Source organism: Mustela lutreola, chromosome 4 (genome assembly GCF_030435805.1).
Source record: "Mustela lutreola isolate mMusLut2 chromosome 4, mMusLut2.pri, whole genome shotgun sequence".
Classification (NCBI taxonomy): Eukaryota; Metazoa; Chordata; class Mammalia; order Carnivora; family Mustelidae; genus Mustela; species Mustela lutreola.
In genome coordinates this window covers 78,645,463-78,672,713 of record NC_081293.1, presented here as the reverse complement: position 1 = coordinate 78,672,713, position 27,251 = coordinate 78,645,463, and the positions used below count along the sequence as shown (strand labels likewise).

The window sequence follows — 27,251 nt, the reverse complement described above, 5'->3', positions numbered from 1 at the left end:
CTATTCTTCTTGTGGGCCTCCTTAAAATATTATACTATACTCTGGTTTACAATTTAATGAAGCCTACAATCAAACTGATTTTAATTCCCTCCACAAAATAATGCAAGGATCATAAAATGCCTTATGTCTGGTCACTCCTTTCCATGCTGGCTTTCCACTGCTCATGTAGACTTGTCTTCTTTCTTTTCATTGCACAAACTGCATGTTGATGTTGTACATACAGCTTTATTGTTACTCAAATGTGTGATCGGATTTTCACACTAGTTGCTAGATTTTTACGTCTTGTACTGCCCTCTTTAATCATGTCCTTTCTTGCTAAACTTACCCATCAACATTCCTTTAGTGAAGCTTTGTTGGTCTTTCATACGTTTGGATTTTATTTTTTCTATGCATGCCTTTTTTTTAAATTAATTTATTTATTTTCAGTAAAACAGTATTCATTATTTTTTCACCACACCCAGTGCTCCATGAAATCTGTGCCCTCTATAATATCCACCACCTGATGCATGTCTTTATCTCACCTTCATTCTTTTTTTTTTTTTAAGATTTTTATTTATTTGTCAGAGAGAGAGTGAGTGAGAGCGAGCACAGGCAGACAGAGTGGCAGGCAGAGTCAGAGGGAGAAGCAGGCTCCCCACAGAGCAAGGAGCCCGATGCGGGACTCGATCCCAGGATGCTGGGATCATGACCTGGGCCAAAGGCAGCTGCTTAACCAACTGAGCCACCCAGGCGTCCCTCACCTTCATTCTTGAACTGTAAAGCAATAAGTCTACAATTCCTGGCTGGCAATTATTCCCTCTTACAAACTTAAGAGTTCACGTTCCTGCTTTTATTGTTTGTCATTCATCTCTCAGACCACTTTTACCAGATTCTCTCTATTCTGGGGTTCAACAGTTCCAACATAAAGTATAGCTGTGGGTGGTAATATTTTTGTATTACTAGGGATTTGAAGGTCTTCCTGAATTGAAAGATTGGTGACTCTTCAATTCTGGGCAATTTTTTATAGATGGCCTCTATAGATCACCTTTCCATAGAAACACATCTTAAGTGTTTCTTCTTTCCACACCTCCTCCTTCCAGAACTCCTATCTGACACAGAGACCTTTTGTTCTCACTGCCCCTTGGCCTGGTTTTCATATTTCTTGCCTTCTTGTATCCCTATGGAATATGCTGGTTCTTTATTCCATGACTGTCTTCTAATTTGCTAAGTCTCTCTCCACCTGTGTCTAATTTGCCATGTTAGCAGCCACTGAATTCTTTACACCAATGAAAAAGAATTTCATTTCAACACTGTTCTTTTTCAATTCTGCTCAATCATTTTGATCATCCTTATTCTCGCCATTCTCTCCATCTTTTATTTCCTTACACCTATACAACAAATTGTACATTCTAAATTGATCTCAGTATCTACATTTATTTTTATCTGTGTAGTTTCTCATTTCTTCTGATTCTCCCTCATGATGCTTTGTTTCTTCTAGCTGTTTTGTTCTTATTTTTATTGTAGGTATGTGTTTCCTGGACATGGATCCATGAGCCTAGATGATTGCAGGAGCAAAACACATTCAATAGGAAGACAAGACATCAGGATACAGAAATGGAAACAGGTGTGTGTGTGTGTGTGTGTGTGTGTGTGAGAGAGAGAGAGAGAGAGAGAGAGAGCACCCTAGTGAGAATGTCAGTGCAGTGAGGTATCTGTAGTTCAAGGTCAGTTAAAGGAGGAGATGAAAATAGTGAGTGAAGAGAAGGGACCTTTCAAGGAGTGTGTATGTGATATAAGAAAATACTGGAAGTTCTACCAGGGAAAGTAAGATCATCTTTAGAAAGATTACTCTGGTAGTAAAATAAACCAGATTAGGAGGAGGTAAATTGACAACAGGGAAACCATGGAGACAACTATCACACATCAGTTCTAGAGACATGGAGGGTTTGAAGAAGTGAGTGGTGGAATAATTAAAGAAAAGGAACAAATTGAAGAGAGAGCATTAACTCTAATCTTTCAGAATCAAGCCATAATGCTCCCTCTCTAGGGGTCCACATCGGTGTCTTCATACCCTCTTTAACTGAGACTGCATCCTAAAGTACATACAGATATGTCTGGCTTGGAGACTAACACTCATTTAACAATCACAAAGGTCGAACCATCTGTATTGATGGCCAGATACTATGTATCCTAGAGGACTTCTGAAAAAAATAGCCAGATAAAAAGTAGCATCTGTTGGATTATATAATCCAACACCAAATAAATAGATAAATAATGTGATTAAAAATGGGCAGAAGATGCCTTCAGCCCAGGTCATGATCCCAGGGTCCTGGAATTGAGCCCCGCATTGGGCTCTCTGCTCTATGCAGAGCCTGCTTCTCTCTCTCTCTCTCTCTCTCCCTCTCTCTGCCTGCCTCTCTGCCTACTTGTGTTCTCTGTCAAATAAATAAATAAATAAAAATCTTTAAAAAAAAATGGGCAGAAGATTTGAATAAACATTTTTCCAAAGAAGACATCCAGATGGCCAACAGACACATGAAAAGATGCTCAAGGTCACTCAGCATCAGGGAAACACAAATCAAAACCACAGTGAAATATCACCTCACACCTGTCAGAATGGTTAAACTCAAAAAGACAAGAAATAGCAAGTGTTCATGAGGATGTAGACAAAAAGGAACCCTCATGCATTGTTGGTAGGAATGTACATTCATGAATCCACTATGGAAACAGTACTAAGTTCCTCCACAAAAAAAAAAAATTAAAAATAGAGGTGTCTGGGTGGCTCAGTTGGTTAAACATCTGACTCATGGTTTTAGGTCAGGTTTTGATCTCTTGGGTTATGAGATGGAGCCCCACCTCAGGCTCCATGCTCACCAGGGAATCTGCTTGCAGATCCTCTCCCTCTGCCTTTCTCCCTATTTGGGTTTTACTTCTTTCTATCTCTAAAATAAATAAATAGGTCTTTTTAAAAAATTAAATGCCATATGATCCAGTAATCCTATTACTAGATATTTACTTAAAGAAAATCAAAACACTAAAAGAAAAGACACACGTACCCTGCAAGTTTATTCCAACATTATTTACAAAAGCCAAAACACGGAAAGAACCTTCCTGTCTATCAATAGATGAATGAATAAAGAAGAGGTGATACACCTATATATCATATCACCTCTTCTTTATCCATTATGGTTATAAAAACCATAAAAACGAATGAGATCATGCCATTTGCAACAGCATGGATGAACCTAGAAGATATTATGCTAAGTGAAATAAGCCAGACAGAAAAGACAAATGCCATATTATTTCATTTTCTAGGTGGAATCTAAAAAAAAACAAAATGAACAAAGACAGAAAGAAACCCAGGAATACAAAGAACAAATTGGTGGTGGCAAGAAGGGATGGGCAAAAACGGGAGCAGGGCAGGGGGAGATAGAGGCTTCCGGTTCCAAAATGAGTAAGTCATGGCATGAAGGGTACAGCCTGGGAGTAGTCAGTGGCATGGAAGTCGGGTTGTCTGGTGACAGATGGTCGTCCCCCTCCCTGTAAGCACAGCATGAAGGAGAGAGCTAGCCAGTCACTATCCAGTCACTATGCTGTGCATGGGTACCAACCACACTTCAATTAACCCTCCCCCACCTCTCTGAAAGTATGGTCAGTGCCTTGAGAATGCTTGTTGAGTTTTAGTTCTGTGCTACTTGAAAGGATGCTCCCGGAGTCAGCACCATGGAAACAGTGTCCCCACTTCGTCATTCTGAAAACAGGGTCAAAGCAATCTTCATTTGAAAGTAGAGATATTCTCTAGGCACCATCAAGCCCTCAAGTCCCTGAGTCATAAACATTTTCTATAATAGTAGCAGGTTTTTTTGGCTAGGAAGATCCCCCAGCCCAGACCAGGGGAGTCAAGCCTGAGACCCCACAGGAGATTGCTCTGGGTGTGCTGGGTTCCTAGCCAGAAGTCCACGGCTGCCAAGCCAGAGACAGCTGTGCCTCAAATGAACACAGCCTCCTGGCTGCCCAGATGGCAGTGGACAGCCACACTAAGGTGCAGGGGCCATCTGTCAGCCTCCCTGTCTTCTGCCGTGTTGTACAGTCAGCCTTTCCCACTGGGCTGACATATGACTTCAAGCATCTAGTGGGTGAACCAGGTTTCTGGGGCCCTCCAGTGACACACTGCTCCCAAGAAACTCTATTTCACACCCTGAATACGGAGCCCAGCACAGGCTTGATATAGGATTTCCCTAGAAAACAGACATCTCATCCAAGGGCCCCTGCCCAGAGGCCTCCTCGTTCCTGCACATTGGTCTTGGGTAGTGTCCCTGACACCTGGCCTTTTCAGTGTCTCCTTAGGGTACCAGCAGCTTTTAGAGCATGCACCATACACCTGGCCTCAGGCCAGAAATTATGTCATGCATTTTTCAACCAAAAGAAAAGGAAACATTCGAAATCAGTGAGTGGCTTCTTTCCATGGACAAATGATGAGCTCAGAGATGCTCGTGTAAAAATGAACTTTTTACTAGGCTACCCGAAGAATGATTATAAAACACCCATGAGGATGGTGCAGGGCTTCTGTATACTTTCAAAATAGAATATTTTCAATATATTAATTTCTTCTTTTCTTGGTAAATACTTAGCACCATCAGCCAAGCTGTAGGGACAAATAAATGTGATTCTGTTTTCAGGAATTTTAAAATCTAATGAAGGAGGCATACATGTAAGTGACCATCTGCTATATGAAGCAGATAAGAGCCTGAAAGCCAATGCTTTCATCATAGATGCTAAACAAATTTCCTAAATGGATGGTGCATTTCGCTTCCTTGTCAGGATGATACAGGCAAAGCACCGGGTCAGGGACTGAATCCCAATCCCTCCTGGTTCCGCCCTGGGTGGGTCAGAAGGCCACCCCCTCCCTGTCACAGTCCCCTGGTAGGAACGGCTGCACAGCCTAGCAGAGACAATACAGAGAGTCAGATCTGGGGATTTCGCTAGAAGTTTTGGGAAAGTGAATCATTGGCCTGTTTACATACTCAACAGCCCACTGTCTCTCAGAACTACCCCCTGTCCCCTCAAGGAGTCCCTGCTTTCCTGGAGCTTGGAACAAGGGACAAGTAAGTAAGCACACACCGCTCTGAAGTGATGAGGGCTGGAGTCCAGCCAGGGGGGAGCGTTGTTGTCCCTAGTGGTGTGGCTGGGCAGCCCGACCTTGGCGGCGGGTCTGCCAGACAGAGCACCGCCAGAGCACCGGGCGCCCCGCGGGATGAGGAGGAGAGACCGAGCCTCCGAGCACAGCCTCATCCGCTGGCCCCAGCCCTGACCAAAATGAAGCGATGGGTGTCCACAGTTCCCCTCCTGGGTAAGTCCAGGTGATGGGGTTTTCTGCCACTTGAAACTGAAAGATGCTTGCCAGGGCCCTGGTCCTGACAGCTGTGTTTCTCACTGGTCTACACAGGAAGTCCAGGGCCAGCGTAAGCCCACATGTCAGCCCAGGCAGTCACTTGGCCTCACTGTCTGGGCAGACACGGGGAGAGGATGAGGCTCATGGAGGCTCTGCGCATGACTGCTGCGAAGCGCTCCGTGCCCACCCGCACCCTCGAGTTGGCTGCACTCGTACTGACACACACATGCATGGACACACACACGCACGGATGTGCACACGTGCGGACACACACATGCACCGACATGCACACAAGCACGCACTGACACACGCACATGCACCGACACACACAAACGCGCTGACATGCACACGTACGGACATGCACACAAGCACTGACACATGCAGACGTGCCAACACACTCATGCACTGACACGGACACAAGTGGACACACAGAGACACACACATGCACCGACACATGCACACACATGGACACACATACCGACGTGCACACTCACTGACACGCACACACCGGCACACGCACATGTGCGGACACGCACACACACCGACATGCACACATGCCGACACACACATGGGTGGTCACACACACACCGACACAGGTGCACGCTCAGACGCGCACACCCTCAGACATGCACACACATGGACATGCACACGCGCCGACACGCACACGCAGGACACGCTGCCCCTGCTGGGCCGGGCAGCACTCCCACGCCAGGCGCTTAGCTTCCCATGTCAAGCTCTCTGGTTGTCCTGGGGACTTGCAGACGTTAAAATAAGAACTAACTGGAGCCGTCAGTCCTGCAGGCAAGGCCTGATTTAATGTCCCCAGGGAGCAGGTCACGCCCATGGTCATCTGAGCTGGCAACTTAACTGTGGGCTCACAAGCCCCAGAGAAAATGCCCGGGGCATCTGAGCAGCCCAAGCCAGTGTACAAGGGGAGGACAGTGACCGAGCAGGGGAGTGCTAGGTCTCAGCCCTTCGGGAGGTCACCGAGCCCCCAGCCCCACATGAGGGCCGCCAGCCCCGGCCCCCCAGTGGCCCTGTGAATGCATGGCCTGGAAATTCCTTCTCCCTGGAAACAACCACTAAATTGGGGACAGAACCCCAAACCACAGATTCTGCAAAAGGCACATCTCAGCCCTCCTCGGGAAGCCAAAAACTTACAGCTTGTCATAGTCCCTGAAAATAACAAGTGCCAAGTTTATTCTCCAGTTCAGGAAGCATACTTCTCCACATTTCTCTGCATGAGTAACCCAATACCTATACCAAACATCCCCTACAACTGTCTAACCCACAGTACTCAACAGTAGTAAAAGACCCCACCCAGATGAGATACATGACACCATTTCTTGTCCTACAGCAGTGCGACAGGGCAATAAACCTTCATAGTTACCACTTGTATCTGAAAATAAATCAGTGTAACATGTACGGTCTTAGTGTCTAAGCTCTGATCAAACGGGAAGTGATCAAGTTGGCCATGCTGCCTTATCCAGAAGAATTAGACAATCGTGTGGGCCTATGGAACAATGCTCGGAGGGACAGTACAAAGGTCATGCTGTCGTCCTCTCTTTCCACAGTATTTACAAGTTGTGTATAATTTTTCTCAACACGTGATAAAAGACATCTTTAAAGCATGTCATCCTATGCCATAGAATTCAAACAAGGAATAACAGGTATGTCTGTTTGGATGGTGTAATGCCTCTCAGAAATAGGCTAACATAAATAATTCAGTCTTTAAAAGTTACTCAACACAAACCAACCTTTGCTGAAGGCAGCAGCACAACAGTGGCCATGGGTGGCCAGGGAAGTGGGATCCTGCAGAAGTCACTCTGAAGCATTTCATATGTTGAAGCCAAGCCTTCAAGGCTCTAGAAAGTTAGTGGGGAGAGGCCCTTGGCTCTGCTACTTTCAAATTGTTGGAACTATTGTATACTTTTTTAGTTAAAGACTAATTTTGATTTAAGGGGGAAAATTCAACTTGAAATTTGCTCAGTTCATTGAAAGGTTTCTGTTAGTGAATAGGTCCTTTATGAAGTATTTTTGAATGATTCGGTTTTTTTTCCCCCCAAAATCAACTTGAAAAAGCAGATTTTCATGACCTCCAGTCCTCTGCCCAAAACCTCCTTCTAGGGCTCAGAGGGTCCCTGATGACATATCTTCATGCTGTTCTGTCTGTTCTGCATAGGGGGTCTCCCAGAATTGGAACAGCTGGCTCTGCTCTTGCCCACCACTCTGTGTTGAGGATCACCACGGACTGTGTGAGTTTTTGGTTTGTTTTCTCTGTGTTCCCAAAAGCATCCTCACCACCTCAGTATTTCTGGGAAGTGCATTCAAACGCTATAAATATGGGTCTGTTTACTGGTCATGGGCTCTTTCCAGACTGTTTGAACTCTGCTGCGCTACAGCACACACCCATATATTCCCTGCTCATTTTGCCCAACACACTTCACTGCTGCAGGAGCAGACCCCCCATTCACCACGCCAGGGGCACCCCTCTGACAGGCTCCCTTCCTGCCCAGCTGATGAATGCAGAAGACTGGGCTCCCTCCAGACAAACACAGAACAGGCTACTGAGGCAAAGAGAAGCCAGAACCAGTGAAAACCCTGGAAGGTGTTTAGCCCACACTGGTCAAGATGAAATGCCTTGACAGATCATATAGAGCCTCTTACCCTCACAGCCTGCCCAGAGATCCTGTAACAAAGAATGTATCGTGTTACAAAGTAACAAAGAATGTCAACGACACTTAGCAAGTAATTACAAGAATCTATGTCGGCTAAAAGAACAAGGCTCCTGAAAAACAAAACCCTGGAGAAGAGATACATGACAAATACGTTTACTTAAATGAAAGCTCATTGGGCGCCCACGTGGTGCAGTCAGTAGAGCGACCAACTCTTGATTTTGGCTCAGGTCATGATCTCAGAGCTGGGGGATTGAGTCTCACGTGGGGCTCTGTGTTGAGTGGGGGTTCTGCATGGGATTCTTTGCTTCTCCCTCTGCCCCTTCCACATGTGTGCCTGCTCACTCTCTCTAAAAAATAAATACATGCTTGTGATTTTATACCTCTTAGTAATTATAGAATTATGTCCAGTTACCAGGTTCTGCAGCCATATATTTTATTCCAGATTACAAAGGCTCATCATGCCACCAGGTTAGGGTGATTTAAAGACCACAAGGGCCTCAATATTATACCAAACCAGACACATTATTTATATTTTAAAGGGGTAATACTGTGTGATCATTTCTATTACAGGATTATATTCACGTACCTGCGTCAAGGAAAACACAGTACGGCTTCCGCACATAAAGAAGCCAAGACTTCGATGAAGGAAGGGTTCAACTCTGGTACAAATCTTCCAGCTGAGGTGGCAACACTATGAGGCCCATGGAGACCATGGTTTGGTTTCCCATGGCTGCCATTAAAATGGGCTTGGTCCACACCCCCAGTCGTGGACAGACATCTCTCCTATGTATGTAGGAATTTACTGTGGAAGAGGACAGGTGTCAGTATATGAAAACAAATTCAGACGATCACTCCTAGAACAGAAGTGTGGACCCCACCTGTAGTGGACCAGAAATATATCTTTCTTTCTTGCAACAAGAAGGGCACTTTGGAAAGGAAGGATTCAGAGGAAGCTTCTAGAGAAAATTACAAGCACTGAGCTTTAACAAAGTGAAAACAAGTCAGTCATACTCACTAAACAGAATCCTGGATCTGTAAAACTGTCATCACATGTGTCAAATAATCCCATCAACGACTGAAGTTTCTCACATATGCTTGGGTCCTTTTCTGGTGGAGATGGAAAGGGGGCAGCAGCTGTCAGCCCTAGCTTATACTTTACTTACATGGAGAAAATAATTCAGCTGTGAATTACCTTCCAATTGTGTTGTTCCCAAGTGGGGAGGGCGTACACATGACCCTTCAGAGCAAAGCACAATCTGAGAAACTGGTTAACAACAACCCAAATGTTAACATTTTCATACTCAGATTATATCTCTTCTCCCTCCCAAAGGGTCTTGGAATTCATAAAGGAATCGTGGGCTCACCAGCATAATTCTAAAGCAAAGAGCTATCACCTTCTTCCATTTGTGGCTCTTGGTAGGAAGTAAAGGAGCCAACAACAGCCTACATAGCAACTTCCAGAAAGCACGTCTCTAACTTGGAATCTATATCCTAACTTCCTTCTTGAGTTATTTAAGAGGATGGATCCATATTAGAACACTCATCTTGACTCAGGACAGAGGGTTCTAGAAGGCAGACCATGGAGATGTTCACGTTTTTAAAAACTCAGGTCCTAAGCCCTGTTTTGCAGAATGCAGCTTGTTTTATCTTCAAAAAGACAGAGAATACAGAGCAACAAAACAAGCCCACAGTCATGGCTATTAGAAATATTTTCCCTCCCATGTATCACCTTCCTGACATAAAATTTCTCACTCATTAGAAATGTTTGTACCGCACATGTGTAATCTCTGAGATGTCAAATCTTTCAAACAAGTCCTGTTCCTTGAGAGGATCTGTTAGGCTGGAACCTTGCCAAGGCTGACCCCTGGCTGGCTGCTTTACTACTGACAACTTGCTCTAAAGAGAGTAACTCTGTCTTTGGGTCTACATGGGCAAAGACCTTTGTCTTTTTTTACTCATATACAACTCTCATTAATTTCTAGCTAGTGCTCAAGAATATTTCATGTTTGTTCATTTTTAAGTTCTATCTGAAAGGATTATTTGAGTTTTGAAAACACTAAAATGGGGCGGGGAGTGGGGCAAGGAGGAGAGCCAACAGAAGACTTCAGCAACATTCATTTCAAGATTTCTTGTTTGTACCTTAAACCCCACGCTGCCGGCAAACTGCTCCAGAATTTCTCAAATGTTGGGGCAGAACAAGAAAGACCCCTCTACCTTGACTTCGTAATAATGGATTGCAAATACGTGCTGACGTATTTCGCTTGTACACACATTACAACACACACGCCCCAAATATGCAGGAGTTAAAGAAACACTGATTTGGTCAAACTAGCGAATCTAGACATGAGATTCATTGACCATTTATTTCTACTTTTACAGATGATGTGGCCAGATGAAATTACTGAGAAATTATCAAAGGCCATCTGCATGGCCTCTATGAATCTTTAAATCTGCAAAGTCATTTAAACATATACTCAGTGCATGAAGGTGTCATCTCTGTGGTGATCTGATCAAGGACTTTAACCTGAGTGTCTAAGACATCCTTCCATTGCAAATGTACATGCACTCTTGAATTTACTGAACTTTTCATAAGAGTACTAAGTATACCTAAACACACAGGCTGAAAAGCACAGACTAGCATCAGCACTTGGACAGTCAGCCCGAGACCCAGAGGGGCTGAGCCTGGACACCCAGCTCGTCTCTGACCCAAGTGTCTGCATGGATATTCAGACACAGAACATCCCAGAGCACAAGATTCTGAAGAAGGATGTTCAGCGTGAAAGAGCCTGATACCTCCGTGAGTTTCAGGGAGTGAAACACTAAGTGAAAATAAATATCACAACAACCAATCTTGCCAATACGTTGTAATCAGCACCACGGAGATGAGAAAGTCAACACAGCACTCTGCTCTCCCTCACAGGAAGGATTTTTGAAGCATCTTTTCCTTTAAGTAGGAGTAACCTCCAGTGACTTTATAATGGTACCTCAGAGTAGGACATGAATCATCCTACAATTTACTGATATCAATGAATCGTTAGTAGTGGTCGTTTTTAATTTCTTAGCAAAATGACAAGAGCTCTATTGCAGGATCTGAGGATCTGATTTTACTTAAATTCCCCCCTTTTAATTAATTCAGAGCAGTTGTCATACCAAACTAAATTAAAATTGTGTCTGAAACACAGGGCAGTATTTGCTGAAAAGAGATTAAGGCTCATTTTGATGAGTGACTCATACCCAATATGACATTAAATGAGCTAATACTAGCTGATGATACCACAAAACCATCACGGCCCTCCAGCATCCACGGATGAAGGAATGGGACAGTGACTTCAGGTACAAAGCTTTTTCACTTAAGCCAACTTCCCAGTGAGGGCAGAGTCTGGCCGCCTTGCAAGGGCTGAATCCGGACACCCCCAGGAAGGTCAGTTTCTGAATGAGCCTGCTAGCCCTTTCTTGAAACGCGCACCAGCTTGACCTACACCTGATCTGTTTGTTTGTTTGTTTTGTTTTTGTTTTTTCTTTTCTTTTCTTTTTCTTGAAAGGAATAGGGGCCAGGAGAGAAGACAAGAGGGACTTTCTTAAAACCCTTTAAGGGAAGAAAAGCCTCGGATGGCGATTTCAGTCTGAGCAACAATCTTCCAACTTTTCCTGACGTTCAGAGTAAAATCTCCGGAGGGCCGAGCCTCTGGACATGCAGCGGCGTCTTTGGATGGGATCATCCCGAGCTCTCCCAGGGCCGCAGGCTCTAGCCTCGACAAGCTCTGCACCCATCACCCAGCGGAGCCAGACCTGACGCGAGCGCGGAAGGCAGGCTGCACTCCCCGGGGGCGCGAGGTGTCTGGTCTTCCCGAGCTGCGGGGCCCGTCCGGGGAGGGATGCGGGCTCCAGGGCGCGGACTCCGCAGGGCGCGCACTGCAGACGCGCTAATGCAGGACCCGCCGCGCGCGGACCTGGCTCCCGCAGCCCGCACCTCCAGCGCCCGAGAGACACGGCCCCGCCGGCCTGGCCCCCCTTGGGCGCCAGCCCCCTGCCTGTTCTCGAGCGCGCCTGGGCTCCGCCAGAACTTGGGCTGTCCCCAAAAGACTCCGCTCCCGGCAGGAACACCGCAAATACCCAGTTAGCTGTGCTTGCGACTTGGCGGGAGGGAAAAGCCCGGCGAGCCCCGCTGCGGGCGCTGGGACGCGGCGCGCTGCCTGGGGACGCTTCTTCCCCGCACCCCGCAGCGGTGCCTCTGCAAACCCGCGCGCTCAGGAGAGCACGAATCCCAAGAGCCGGGCAAGTTCCCGGAGGACAGGCGTACTCACGAGCTTCCCCCGCCGCCGCCGGGCTCCAGGGCCGCGCCGCCCAGACCAAGAGCATCCCGAGGAAGGCCGCCATGCCCGGCCCCATGGCCCCGCGCCCTGCTCCCGAGGCGTCCCGCGGCTCAGCGCAGGCCCGCCCACAAGCTCCTGGCCGGGGTGGCACCGCCTGCTTGGTGCGCTCCGCGGGCCCGCGCACTCTGCGGGACTGCAGCCCCACCTGCGGCCACACCCACCCTGGCGCGACCCGCGCCCACTCTGCGGCCCCGCAGGGCCCCGGGCTCCCCTGGCGGCGGCGGGAGGAAGTGCGCGCGGACCCAGGCCTGCCTGAAGCCCCCGCTGCGCTAGGGACCCTGGGGCCCCCGCCTCCAGCCAGGTTCGCTCATGCAAGGGGCTCCCCGCGACCGCCCGGCCCGGCCCATCGCAGTCCAAGGAGCATCCACCCCGGCGCCAGGGAAAGGTCTCCTGCGGCTTGGGGGTGGGTGCGCGGGTGTGCCTGTGCGCGCGTGTGGGTGTCCCTAGTGGGAAAGGTGAAGCTGGGAGAGAAACAGCTAATCATGTTGGAAGAAAACGTTTATGTGTATGGAAAACTGTTGTAAAGAAGACTTCTTGTCTTCTGAACTCATTTAATGATTCAAGCAAAAACACCTCGCTATCTCTGGCGGGGATTTGTGGCCACTTCTAGCTCAATAAGTTCCGGGTGTGTGTGTGTGTGTGTATATATATATATACATATATATATATAATTTTTATTTTAAACCCTTCCCCCACTTGAGCTATGGGCCAGCATTTTACTTTGGACAGCCCTGCTTGGAGATTTGAGGGCTAAGACCGACAGACAGATAAAACCACAAACTCCACCTTGGCAGAGGGAATGTTGTTCCAAATGCCATGCCTAGCTGAACTTATACTGAGTAGGTGCACTGAATAGATTTAAGTGAGGAATGAAAGCTTTTGAAACAACTCCTGTCTACTGTATGTGCGTTGCTTTCCACTCAGATTCTCTCATAACAGTTCCCCAAAGAGCATATTTTTTTAATGATGGCGTATTAAAGGAAAAGCATATCAAAGGGGGCAGGGGCTTCACAGCATAAAGATAAAAAACCAGAAGCCCATGGAGGGAAAAGCATTTCAAGACCTGTGACCTGGAACTCAGTTGGCAAGTTAGTGGCCTGTCTCCTCCCTGAAAGGGCCCCTAGCAGGTGTAAATCCCGGAGTTAGGAGCGTGACGTCACAAATCAATACGGTCCTAAAACATCCGACTTGTGACAAATGTGCTGAGATGGGGAAACAGGCTCCAGGCATCCTTGTGCCGCCCAAGGTGGCTGGAGTATAAAAGGAACTTTAACCTTTAGCAGACCCCCACTTGCCTGAGAGCACAGCAAGCAGAAAAGGTGTTTTTTTATGGTTATTTTGCCTGGGAGGTGGGGAGTACAAAACCAGAAATGGAAAATTTAAATAACTTTGCCAATAGTATTAACAGCTGGAAGGACTGAGAATTGGACCAAAAACAGAGATTCTGATCTCGACTTTAGGCTTCCTCCACCCTCACTTGGATCCTGGGAATCAGGAACACTCTGCCCTCTCCGGACCCCAGCAAAAGGCGGTGACAACAAAACCTGTTCAGAAGGTGTGTTTAGAAACTTGCAAAAAAAACACAGGCATTGCAATGACCTTCATCAGACACTTCCCCCCCGGGCCTGCCAGGAGTCCTGTGACTGGGACATTTTATTTCTAACTTTGTAAAGCAAATACAAATTAACGATTTACATCAAGAGTCTAATACATTTTTTAAACAACCGATAAACCAAGCATGGTAACTGTGTGTATTCTTAGCCTAAATAAATGCTCACAACGTTCCTCTGAAATAAATACTAAGCCCTGTTGACAGATAGGCTGGACCTCAGAGAGGGTTAGGAGTGTGTCCAGAGTCACACAGCAAGCCAGGATTGGAAGCCAGGTTCACAACTCTGAGAACACCTTCTCACAGAGACAATGTCTCAGCAATGGAGAAGTTGTCACCCTGTGAAAACTATACTCATTTGGAACACTGAAATTAAAAAAAACAAACAAACCTGTACTCAGTGGTTCACAGGAAACCAATTTAAAATGCCTTGGTAAGCACCTCAGTAATTGATACCAATAAAGCCAGAAAGGAGAGTGGTGGTAAATCACTTGAGCAGGGATTAGGATGGGTTTTTACAAGTCAGATGAGACCCAGCAACAGGAGGGAGTGAGACCCCTGGGTGGCCTTCCCCCTGCAAAGCCCAGCATTGAGATGTTAACAAAAATTCAACTGAGTAAATTTTAAAGTGTATTTGACTTTATTAATTGATTCAGGAATCTAGCAACATCCCATCTAGCAAACCAGAGGGGAATTCCAAAGGGCTCCAGAATGGGAAAGGTTTTTTAAGGATGAGGGAGTCATAAACAGAAAAAGAAAAAAAAAAGAAGGATTATTTGGTGTAGGATCACCTTTCTTAAGGGAAAAGGGGTCTTATTAGGTGGGTTACTTCATCTTGCTTTGGTGGTTGAAGAGAACCCATGTGACAGATTACCTTTATACATTTTTGATGTTGACCAGAGAAGCCTGGATTGATCAGTTAAGACTATATTTCTGGGGGAGGTTGAAACTTTGATTAGGTTAGGTATTAAGCCCTGGTTTGGTGGCTTGGTCTAGTATAAATCACTCCATTTGGGGCTTGTGGTTTTCATTTTAAAAGGATGCTGGACCAGGGCACCTGGGTAGCTCAGTTTGTTAAGTGTCTGCATTGGTCTCAGGTCATGATCCCAGAATATTAGGATCAGGGCCCAAGTGGGAATCCCTGCTCAGCAAAGAGTCTGGCTCTCCCTCTTCCTCTGCCACTTCCTCTGATTGTACTCTCTCTCTCTCTCTCTCTCTCTGTAAAATAAATAAATAAAATATTAAAAAAAATAAAAGAATGCCAGACTGGACATCAGCACTGGGGTCACGGCATGACCTCCCAGAACAAGGGCAGCCAGGGTGTGCACTGCCCAGAGCAGAGCCCTGCAAGCATGTGACCCGTGCGGTGTATCCATTCCTCCCTCTCTGGCTGTGTCCTCCAGGAGGAGACTGAGTGGCTTGTTTTTCAGTTGTTTGGTTTGTGTCATGGGAACCACAGCCTGACCTAGAACCATGAGGGAATCTTGGGTTTAAAGCCCCCACAGAAGTCTGGAGACCACAGTGCAGACCAGCTGCAGAGACACCTTGGGAGCCGGCAACAGCCTTGGGCCCTTGCCAGCTGCTCAACACCTGGGAGACTCAGCCTCCTGGTCTGTTCCATAAGGTCCTCTCCATGGAGGGCACTGGATCAGGCAGGCATGTCTCTGGGAACTCTGGACTGGGAGAAGAGAGCATGCCAGCCCAGGGACCACCAACAACTGGGAGCTAACGCATTCCATTCCCTGACCCTTCTCTGTAGCTCTTTGCTATTTTAAGTAGGAAAGATGAAAAAAAAAATGTGGAGATGGAATCTGGTACATTGCTAGAGCTGATGATTCAGACCCCCAGACTGTGCGTGCACACGGCCATCAGAGTTTGTACCAAACTCAAAAGAGAACTTAATCTCAGCATGAGTCACAACAGAAGGTAAGAAATGACTGCTCATGTTTGGAGTGGTGTAGACGCTCGTGTATGTCACTGCACACAGGCTGTCTATGGAAATACTCCAAGGGAAACCAAGCCCCTAGCATTTCCTGCCAATGTCCTCTGTCCTCCCTGAACACCTGGGTCCCCTCTGTCCTTGAGCGGAGGAATGACCAATTTGCCCACCACAGTGAAGATTCTTCTGAAGCCTATCCACAGACTGAAACATGATGCCATTAATTCCTCTCTCCATTCAGCAATTTCTTCCCTATAAATTCTTATTTCTGCATGTTTTATTTAAGTCTAGAAATACATTTAACTTTACCCTCATAGTGAGAACAAATTTGTCATTAAATCCTCTGAAAGTTAGAATACTGTGAATAAAATATAATAGTATTTCTATTAGGAGTGATTTTTCCCATAAGCCCCTGAGCAACAAATCCTGAAGAACAATTATCGAGAAACAGATTCCAGCGAGAATAAATGTCCCACATGTGATATAGGGCATACTGCACAGTATCTTTCCAGGTTCTCTCTGATGAGCTGTGATCCATGTAATTAGTACTTGGAAAGCCGGGGTTTTAACAGCCAAAGGGTTGTGCATCTGATTACATAAATCTCAGCTACAAGAGAAGTCAACCTCATACTTCTTACAAATTCAGTCTGCTTCAACCCGGTAGGACCCTTTGTGACGACCACTGGTGTCTAAGACAACCTAAAATAATCTCCCACCAAGAACTTGGAGTATAAAAACAATACTGTGTGGTATTCCCCAGAGTACCACATAATTACTCCCAGATCATCACACACAGTTTCCCTGATGTTCTGGCTTGGATGGAATCAGAGAAGCTTAAAATTAAGATGGCCCCCAGAGTCAGGCAGCGAGCACTCCCCCAGTTCAGGCACTAGCTTTCCCAACACCAATCCTTCACGTGCCAATGGATGGCAAAGGCCAAAGCACACCCTTGGGAAAGAAGGCAGATGCTAGGATTTCCTCCAGTCACAACCCACTGGCAGATACATTCACGGAGTCAATGACATGAGTTTCCACAAACAGTTATCTCTTCTTCTTTTTTAAAAAAATTACAGAGATCTATTTGTACATTTGCAACCAAATTTCTAATTTTAAGGAAGGCATGAAAGCTACCTCTGATTTTTTTCCTTACTCTTTGGGGCCAGGAGGAAGGAGGCAGCTTGGAATGTATCTAAAAAGTTGTTTTTTTTTTTTTTTCCACTTAAGATTAAAATCAACATCTGAGCTTGGCATAAGAATTTTTAGAGTCCTCCTACTGGAAGGGGCACGATTTTGAAATATAATTGTATATATTCAAACTCTAAATTATATATCTTTCAATATGGAAAGTGAAAATAAATAAATAAATGAATGAATGAATCCATTTGTGTTGAGAGATTCATTGCTAAATGAGCTTTTAGGGCAAAATCAGATGCCAGTTAATATACTGCAGTTTGACGAGAGTTTGGATAGAACCCAAAAGGGAGTTTAACATTTTTATGAGTTTAGCTATTGAAATTGTTAGGCTTAATGGTGAAAAGTTAAGAAACTCCTTTCTTCAGAAGCACATACTTAATCTCTAAATCATGGTCACCACAAACAAGTTAAGAAAATGTAAAAAAAAAAAAAAAAAAAAAAAAAAAAAAGGCGCCTGGGTGGCTCAGTCCATTGAGTGACTGCTTTCAGCTCAGGTCAGGATTGAGTCCCAGGATTGAGTCCCACATGGGGCTTCCTGCTCAGCAGGATGTCTGCTTCTCCTCTGACATTCCCCCTCTCATGGTCCCTCACTGTCTCTCTCTCCCTCCCAAATAAACAAATTAAATGTTTTGTAATGTAAAAAAAAAAAAAATTGAAGAAAGAAGAGAAAAGAAAATGTGGGCAGTGTGAAGTCTTGATTTTATTACAGGGTAAGACAAGTAATAATGACATCTTGAGCATCCAATTCCAGGTATAAAACACACTTTCTAAATTTAGTTGAGAATAGAATTGGGTCTGGTCTCAGTGGGACGTCTACCAGAAGACCCTGATAGTGCCTCTATACCATGTTTTGTATCCTGCCATCAGGAATCATAAAGTTTGCTCTTCAGAAAGTCAGGAAGCATGAACATTGGTGCATTCTTTTTCTCTTTTAGGTTGATACTTGGATAAGAAATTGTATTGGTTCTATCCTTTGTTGTTGTTGTTGTTAAAAGGTTTAATGTGCTTTAAGGAAATGATGCTCATAAATGCAATTTATATTGTTGTAATCACTGGTGATGAAATGTTACCATTTTTGATAAATTTGTATTTGAAACTTATTTTGACAATAAAGCATGCTCCAAACTGTGTCAAATTTAAGAATACTGAGACTCACCATAATAATAATAATAATAATAGTAGAAGGACAGGGAATAATAAACATTGGTGAAGAAGTAAACTAGGAGTCCTTGCCCATCCCTGGTGGGAATGTAACCTGGCACAGCTGCTTTGGGATGTCTGCTTTGGGACACAGTATGGGGGTTCTTCCAGTGATTAAATATGGAGTGACTATAACAGTGTGACTACCAGCTACACATGTGAGAGATAAGAAAACGTGCCCCCACACGAACTTGAACACAAATGTTTGTAGCAGTATTACTCACAAGAGCCAAAAGGTGAAGACAACCCAGATGCCCATCAACACATGAGTGGATAAACAAAATGTGGTCTATGCAGACAATTAAATACTATCTCACCTTTAATAGCAAGGAACTTCTGATGTATGCTCCAACATGTGAAAACCCTGAAGGCATCATGCTGAGTTAAACAAGCCGGATATGATCCCACTTCTCTAAGAGACAAGTGAAGAGACAGAAAGTAGATTAGTAGAGGCTGTGAGGAGGGAACATAGAGAAACAGTGGTTCATGCATACAGAGTTTCAGCTGGGGAAGATGAGAAAGTTCTGGAAGGTATGGTGGTGAAGGTTGCACAGCATCGTGAATGAAATGCCCCCAAATTACATGCCTAAAAATGATTACAATGGTGAACTTCATGTTATGCATATTGTATCCCAGAAAAAAAAATAAGAAAGAAAATATAGCTTCATCGATACAAAAGTTGTAGCATTAGTAGACTTACAGACCTTGATTTGGATGAATTTCAGTCATTAAAATGTTGAGTGGGGAAGAAATACTACTGAAGTGTTTGGAGGAACCCTGAAAACATGCTAAGTGAAGGTTGGCCCCAAGGACCACGTGTAATATAAGCCCATTGATAAGAGTTTCTCAGTAAAGACAAGTCTATAGAGACAGAAACTAGACTATCTCTTGCTTAGGGCTGGGCTGGGGGAGAGAGAGTAGAAGAACAAGAGGATAACAGTTAAGGGGATTGCAGACAGAAATGTGACTGACAAAACATCCATAAGCTGCTCATCAGTTCGTTACTCCTAGTAATGCTGTTGAACAGCCTCAGACCTCAGCAGGAGACACCGCCAGACTGAGCTTCCCAGGCTCAAGGCCATGGCGGGCTCAAGCAGGTGCTCCTGTCTCACCTCGCTGGTTTTGGGGATGCCGGATGTTGGCCGATCTAGATTGGCCCCAACTAGGATGCTTCAACAAGCCCAGCCAACAAGCCCAGCACCTATTACAATGGGATGTGGAAGCAAGAGGAGATACAGGAGAAGATGCAAGTCTGCTCCAAGCCCTTCCTCCAGCACCTTGGCGAGCACTCCATTGACCAAAGCAAATCTCACAGCCAAAGGCAGATTCAAGAGCCAGGATGGCAGATCCAGGTTCACCTTCATGTTCTCCCCATTTCTACGTACCATTGTATCCGGAACTTTGAGACATCTTGCTTTCTTTCCATCTCATTTAATTTAAATATTAGTTGCATTTAACATTTTTATAATTCAGCTTGAACAATAGCCGCATAATTCAGGTAGATGGAAAAGCGAATCGAATTTGCAACAGAGAGCTCTGAAATGCCCCTGCACAATGCTGTAGGTGCCGTGAGCCTAGACTGTGTCTGGTACCTTCTCCTTAAGTCATCTGTGTAGCAGATGTCCTGGCTGCAAGTGTGTTCACAGCAAGCATTTTTGCTGCACAACCAGCAGGGAAGCAATTTTGCCATAAAAAATTTAAAGGACTAAAAAAAATGGTCGGATAACAGTTTGGTTTGACAGTTTGGTTTCATGTCTCCATTGACACACTGCTCTCATCGTCACAGCATGTAAATCTTAACCCCCACAGTGGCCCATGCATGGAGTGGCGCGAATCCGAACCGACATTGCCCGTAGAGCTTTGGAACATCTGTTGATGGACATACATTGGCAATAAGCCAAGAGCAAACAACAGTGTGGAAGGCTTTCACACATGCCACAGAACTCAGTTACAAATATGTGTCCTGGTCTTTGGAAACTGATACTCCTCTTAATGAAGGACAGAATTTTAGTGGGAAAAAAAATGTGATACCCAATGAGGAGACAACTTGACAGGCAAAAAAAAGAGAAAAAAAAGTATGAACAAAGACGTTAAAGACAAGTGTTTAGGTACAATCCAGAAAATCAAGTAAGTTATATGCAGTGTTGCCATGAATCTACACACATTTTAAGTGTATTCAAATATTTTGCACTTCACATCAAAGTGTTTTGAATTTTGCTATGGATTTTTCATGTTTCGTGTTGTCCTTTTCAATGAATGTGTCTCTTTCATTTTTTGTGATTTTATCTTTTATAGCAAAATTGCCTTATGGCCAATTAGGAACATGGCAGAAGTGTTTGCTGTGAAAAGGCTCACGGCCAAGATGTTTCCGGCGAAACTACGGAGAGCCCAGCTTGATGACTTGCCTTTTAATTATAGGAAATTTTAGCTTTTGCAAAGATAACTACTTTTGTTAAAGTGCTTTTCTAAATATTCTTCTCTTATCACTGAAATGCATGCCTGTATGCACAAAGAATAATTGGAATAGGAAAATGTTAATAATGACCCATAGCCCGCGCGCGCACACACACACACACACACACACACACCCTGCTCTTGCCTGTCGATGAAAAGTACCAGGTCACTGATGAAACAGATGATAACTCTTTCTTTATGCACACTTATAAGACTGGGTTCATTTTATTTGTGTTGTAATTATCCTGTGACATTACTCTGCATCTCGTTCTGGGTTTGCACATCTTATTTCCAGAGAGTGGCTTCATATTTGGAGAATGAAATCCTTTTCTGGCCTGTCAGTTTAAAACGACTTTAAATTGTAATTGAATCTCACATGGTCTGTCTTTAACACACTCTTTTTTGTTGTTACATCACGATGGACTGTTACAGCATGATGGACTATATCAGTCACATGAATTATGTAACAAATGGCCACCTGTATAGCACTGGGCACACTTTCTATCCACAGGCAATATCAGAAGAAATGATTATATCAGCTGTGGCTGATTTAGAAAAGTGTGATTTAAAAGTGGTGCCTCAAAGTAGGGCTTAAGAAATTGCTCCTGCCAGAAAATACACCAGGCTCTGCTTCTTACTTCCCTCCCCCTTCCACGTGTTTCAATTACCAGGAAGGTTAATGGTGCCGAACAACAGAGGTATGAAGGTTCCTTTCATTACCTTCAGCGTCAGAAGCCCCCCGAGCCTCTTTGCCTTCCCTCAGTGTTTATGGGGAAAGACAGAGTGTTCTCTCACACGCCAGAGAACATGAGAACTAACTTCTCACAGCCAAGCAGAACTTTGCCAACATTTTCTGGAAAACAATTCTATCCCTTTCAGAGACAGCCTGGAATGTAATTTGAACTCGAGTACAAAGCAGAACGTCCTTTAAGATGAGCTATGAAATCCCTTAATCTTGTGAAATCAGCAAACTGCCTTCTACATTCTCCCACACATGATCTCCAACAATGCCTTAGTTACTAATCAACCAGAGTAGGCAAGTAGGGTGTCTCTGAAATTTTTATACTGAATTAACAAAAATAATTGGGATATTAGAGACGAGAGGGCCGTGATGGGTAGAATCTGCCAAGGCGTCTGCAGCATAATGATGCTATCACCGCTGATGTGTAAAGCATCTTATTGCTGTCCTTTGTGATCTCTCCTCCTGAAATACTGCCCTCCACACAGCCTCCACTGGGATTAACCGTACGTAGAAATAATCAGTACCTGTGAGCAGGGCAGGTTTTCAGGGAATGGAATGAACTTCTGAACCCTGGAATTTTTCTTGTTTCAGCACAGACTTGCTAATACTTAGCATAAGATAAAAACCTTGTTTCCTTTTCCTCATTATCATTTTGAACACGTAACAAAGGCAACCCACATAACAAAGGCAACTCACTGAAAGGTAGGCAGTGTTGCCTTAAAATCTCCCTCCTCAGATCCTTAGCTTTGGTCTGGGGAAGGACATCAAGTCCCAAGGAAGGGTGATGCGTGCAAAGAAAAGATCACTGGAGTAGGGTTGCCAGGGAAAATGCAGCACACCTACGTAAATCTGAGTTGCAGAGAATCACATAGTTTGGGGGACATATGTGTGCTAGACATAAATCTGCTAACTCTACATCAGGTGTGCTGAGGAGATGATCTTTAAAAAAGAGGTCATGGAGAGCATCAGAGATTAACACGATACTTTACAGTTCTGTCTAGGGCCAAGGTCAGTGAACTCTGGCCCGAGGGCCAAATCTGGTTTGCCTCTGTCTTAATAATGTTTTCCTGAGGAGCTCCTGAGGGGCTCAGATGGTTGAGCACCTGCCTTTGGCTCAGGTCATGACCCCAGGGTCCTAAGATTGAGCCCCACATTGGGTTCTCTGCTCAGTGGGGGGCCTGCTTGAGATTCTCTCCCTCTCCTTCTTCGGCTCCTCCCCCCGCTTGCATGCACACTCTCTCTAAATAAATAAGTAATAACATCTTTTAAAAAATGATGTTTGGGGGCACCTGGGTGGCTCAGTTGTTAAGCATCTGCCTTCAGCTCAGGTCATGATCCTGGGGTCCTGGGATCCATATGCACACTGGGCTCTCTGTTTGTTGGGAAGCCTGCTTCTCCCTCTCCTGATACCCCTGCTTTTATTCCCTTTCTCACTGTCTCTCTCTCTGTCTGCCAAATAAATAAATAAAATCTTTTTAAAAATAAAAAACAAACAAACTTAAAGTAAAATTAAAAATTAAAAAATGATATTTTACTGGAGACGCACTCACACGCAGTCACTGGGTATAGTCTAGGGCTGTTCTCATCCCACAATGCCAGAATTCAGTAGTTACAACAGATACAATATGTCCTCCAGGGCCTAAAATATATACCATCTGACCCTTTACAGAAAAGGTTAACCAAACTTTTTTCTCAGAAAAAAATCCCTAAATGACAACTGCCATCCTAAATACTTACCATTCTCATCTCTGATGAAATGTTCCTTTCCATAGGCATGCTTATGACTTCGAAGCTGAAAATCTGTTAGGTTATTAAATACATAATACTGTTTTACTCATTGGAATTAATCATAAGAAAATCAGGTTACTTCAAGAAAAACAGCTTTGAGAAATTTTTATACATGTCAACAATTGTGTTTCAGAATTCCAGATGGCCTCATCGCAAACTTATTTCTCAGCACAGTGAAGCAGAGAATATTATTATGGAAGATTCAGGGAAATCCAATCCACCCACCAACTAGGTCTTCCAATCTTCAGAAGAATATTTCCTACCCAATGTGGTTCAAAGTGGCTTGAAGAGATTGTTGAATTCCCACATGGATAACTATGGTTCTGAAGAATGAAAGAATTACAGAATTAATCTCCAAACAGTGAGAAGAAAAGCTGGGCTCACAAAGTCTATAACATGCCAGTGAGTAGCTGAAAGGAAGTTACTCCTTCCTTGGGATTTTTGGAAAGTTGGATTTTTTAAAATTTAATTTATTTTTCAGTGTTCCAGAATTCACTGTTTATGCACCACACCTAGTTCTGCACCACACCATGCAATAGGTTCCCTCCTTAGTACCCACCACCAGGAAAGTCAGATTTTATTCCTCAGAACCAACACATGGTTGAAGACACTTGGTGGGTGGATAATGTGAGAAGGGTCTGGGGACCAAAGTCACCCCCTAGTGTGGGTACACATGGCAGACAGAAACAAGACAAAGGGCTCACAGCAGCCCAGGTTTGAGAACCTAGATTGCAGATAAAGAGTGTAGAGAAGAAAATTCCATTTCAAAAATTCCATTCGACCTATAAGAGGTGTGCATTTAATTTTCAGATTGTGACGTGTCCAGAGCAGGAACAAGTCTAGACTGTCATGCCTGACTGTGCAGCAGCTGCCAGGGCTCCCCAACACAGCAGCTACAAGGTGACAGTGAAGGGGAGAGCCCAGACCACTGCCAGTGCCATGGCCACAGACTGAAGAACACACATGAGGGGTTTCCTGAGGTGTATGGTAAATAACCCCTCGGGCAACTCCTCCAGGCCATGACCTAGATTGTATACAAGAAGCAAGAAGAAATAAAGAAAGCTGCCGGTCAGCACTGGGCAGAGAGGGCCAGATCAGTTCCAGCAGACGTGAGGTTCCTGAGTGGGGCTCTGTGGACAAAGATGGTACGTAGTCCAACAAGCCTTGACATGGTGCCTTGTTGCTCTGGGCCTCACCAGAGTGCTGCAAACCTCAGTTGGCACACGCCCAATGTGAAAATAAAATCACCTGTCTTTTATAAAAATTCTTCATGGAAAATGGCCAGGGCCAGTAAGATAATGATAATTCCATAAATGCATGTTATTAGTAATAGGAATAACCATAAGAGTCTCCTAAGAACATATTTAATAACCTAATACATTTTGGGTCACCCACATCTACCCCAAGTATTTAATCTATCCTACCATAGCTTCTATTCTGTAGTGTCCCTTGCCTAGGGACAGCAGGATAAAATGTTAGGGGTTTGGGTCCTACAGTCCTATAGTTTCTAGTTGTTACAGATGGATGTTCCTCAAGAGTATTTTTGTATGAATAAACAATTAAAAGTTAGAAACATTCCTATGAAATGCAGATTAACTACTAAAGTGTGAGGAATTCTAATTTAAAAATGAAAGAGAAGTGAGACTTTGACCAAGGTACTTTTCAGAAGCCACTATAAGACCTTTTCACAATGGGAAATTCTAAGCTGTGATACAAACATTCCCTATGGAAATAACAACTGACAAAAAGAACTGCAACTAAACATGACATCTCCCAACCAAACACATTCCTTAATAATTACATCAGCATGGAATAGGGAAATTATCAGATGGTACTAGAATTTGTCAGTTGGTAATTTCTCAGTGAAGCACACCTGAGTTAATCAAACCTCCAGCATCAAGCAAGAAGACCATCTTGACAGACTCTTAGCCATAGTCAGATGCAGGGATGTGGGAGTATATTTGTAGGGTTTGGAGTGTGAACTCAAATAGTTTAAGGTGGATTTTTCAAGATGGGAATCTGGCTGGGTTTGGGAAAATCTTATGACATAAGAGTAATGATTTGGAGGCTCATTATGAGGCATAAAGACAATTTAGTAGAAAAGGGATGGAATTTTCAAGAACTAGTACTGGAGCAATTTGATCCTTATGTCAACTTTTTAAAAATAAACTTCCATTTATATTTCATACTTTATACAAAACGAGCTCAAAATGGATCATAGACCTAAATTTAAAAGTTAAACAATACAACTCCTGGAAGAAAATATAGGAGAAAAATTTTATGACCTTGAATTAAGAAAAAATATATATATATTTAATATTGTGTTATGTTAGTCACCGTACAGTGCGCCATTAGTTTTTGATATTGTGTTCCATGATTCCTTGTTTGCATAGAACACCCAGTGCTCCACGCAATCTGTGCCCTCCTTAATACCCACCGCCAGGCCAACCCATCCCCCACCTCTGCCCCTCCAAAACACTCATTTTGTTTCCCGGAGTCTATAGTCTCTCGTGGTTCATTTCCCCCTTCAACCTCTCCCCCTTTATTTCACCCTTCTTTCTCCTAATGCCCTCTATGCTATTCCTTATGCTCCACAAATAAGTGAAACCCTATGATAATTGACTCTCTCTGCTTGACTTACTTCACGCAACATAATCTCCTCCAGTCCCATCCATGTTGATGATTAATTTGTTTTTTCATCCTTTCTGATGGCTGAGTAATATTCCATTGTGTATATGGATCACATATTCTTTATCCATTCATCTGCTGAAGGTTATCTTGGCTCTTTCCACATTTTAGCTATTATAGACATTTCTGCCATGGACATTGGGGTGCATATGGCTCTGCCTTTCACCACATCTCTATCTTTGGGATAAATATCCAGTAGTGCAATTGCTGGGTCATAAGGCAGCTCTATTTTAATTTTTCAAGGAACCTCCTTTAAAAAGCCACTGATTTACAAAGTTGTACCAACTTGCATTTCCACCAACAGTGTAAGAGAGTTCCCCTTTCTCCACAACTTGTCCGACATTTGTTGTTCCTTGGTATTAGGCAAATATTTCTTAGATATGACACCAAAATCACTATATATAAGAAAAGTCAATAAATTAGATTTTACAAAGATGAAAAAGTCTGTTCTTTGAAAAAAGCGGTCAGTTAGGAAAATAAGAACAGAAATCATGAACCAGTCAAAGATACTCGCAAGTAACAGATTTGATTTTTTAAAAACTTGATACATAAATAACTCTTCAAACTCAATAATAAAATCTGAACAGACCAATTTCTGGTAAGAAGACTACAATAGTATACAAAAGCCTCCCAACAACAACAACAACAAAGTCCAGGACCAGACAGTTTCATTGGTGAATTATACTGAACATTCAAAGAAGAATAATACCAATCCTTAATCTCTTCAAAAAACAGAAATGAAGGGAACACTTCTTAATTCATTTTACAAAAAATAAAGTCCCCTGATACCAAAACCAGACAAGGATGTATAAAAAAAAAAAAAAAAAAAGTCAATATCCCTGATGAATATGGACAGAAAAATTCTCAAAAAAATTAACAAAGCAAATGGAACAACACATGAAAGGGATTATACATCATGACAAGCTGATCTTATTCCAGGTGCAAGACAGCACAGTACCTGCAAACCAATCCATGCACTTCGTCACATTATCAAAGTGATGGGCAGACAATCACACGGCCTCCCAGTAGATGTAGCAGAAACATGTGACAGTGCAACATCCATTCGTGATCAGTGTCTCAGCAAAATGGACCTGGAAGGAGCGTAGCTTGACAAAGACAGGATGAACCTTGAGGACACCATGCCATCACAGTAAATGCAACAGAGAGATGCAAAAAACTGAATGATCTCATTTACATGGAGTCTGAAAGCAACAG

General features: G+C 44.0%; 1 protein-coding gene across 1 annotated transcript in view; it reads right to left on the bottom strand.

Annotated features, from left to right (window-relative positions):
- The window catches only part of LOC131829004 (contactin-associated protein-like 3), a 181,847-nt gene extending 169,253 nt beyond the window's left edge, over positions 1-12,594 (bottom strand). Inside the window, exon 1 of the mRNA XM_059170309.1 lies at positions 12,354-12,594. Within this exon, the coding sequence (XP_059026292.1) occupies positions 12,354-12,438 (85 nt within the window). The 5' untranslated portion in view covers positions 12,439-12,594. The remainder of the gene's footprint in view (positions 1-12,353) is intronic.
- Between the last annotated feature and the right edge of the window lie 14,657 nt (positions 12,595-27,251).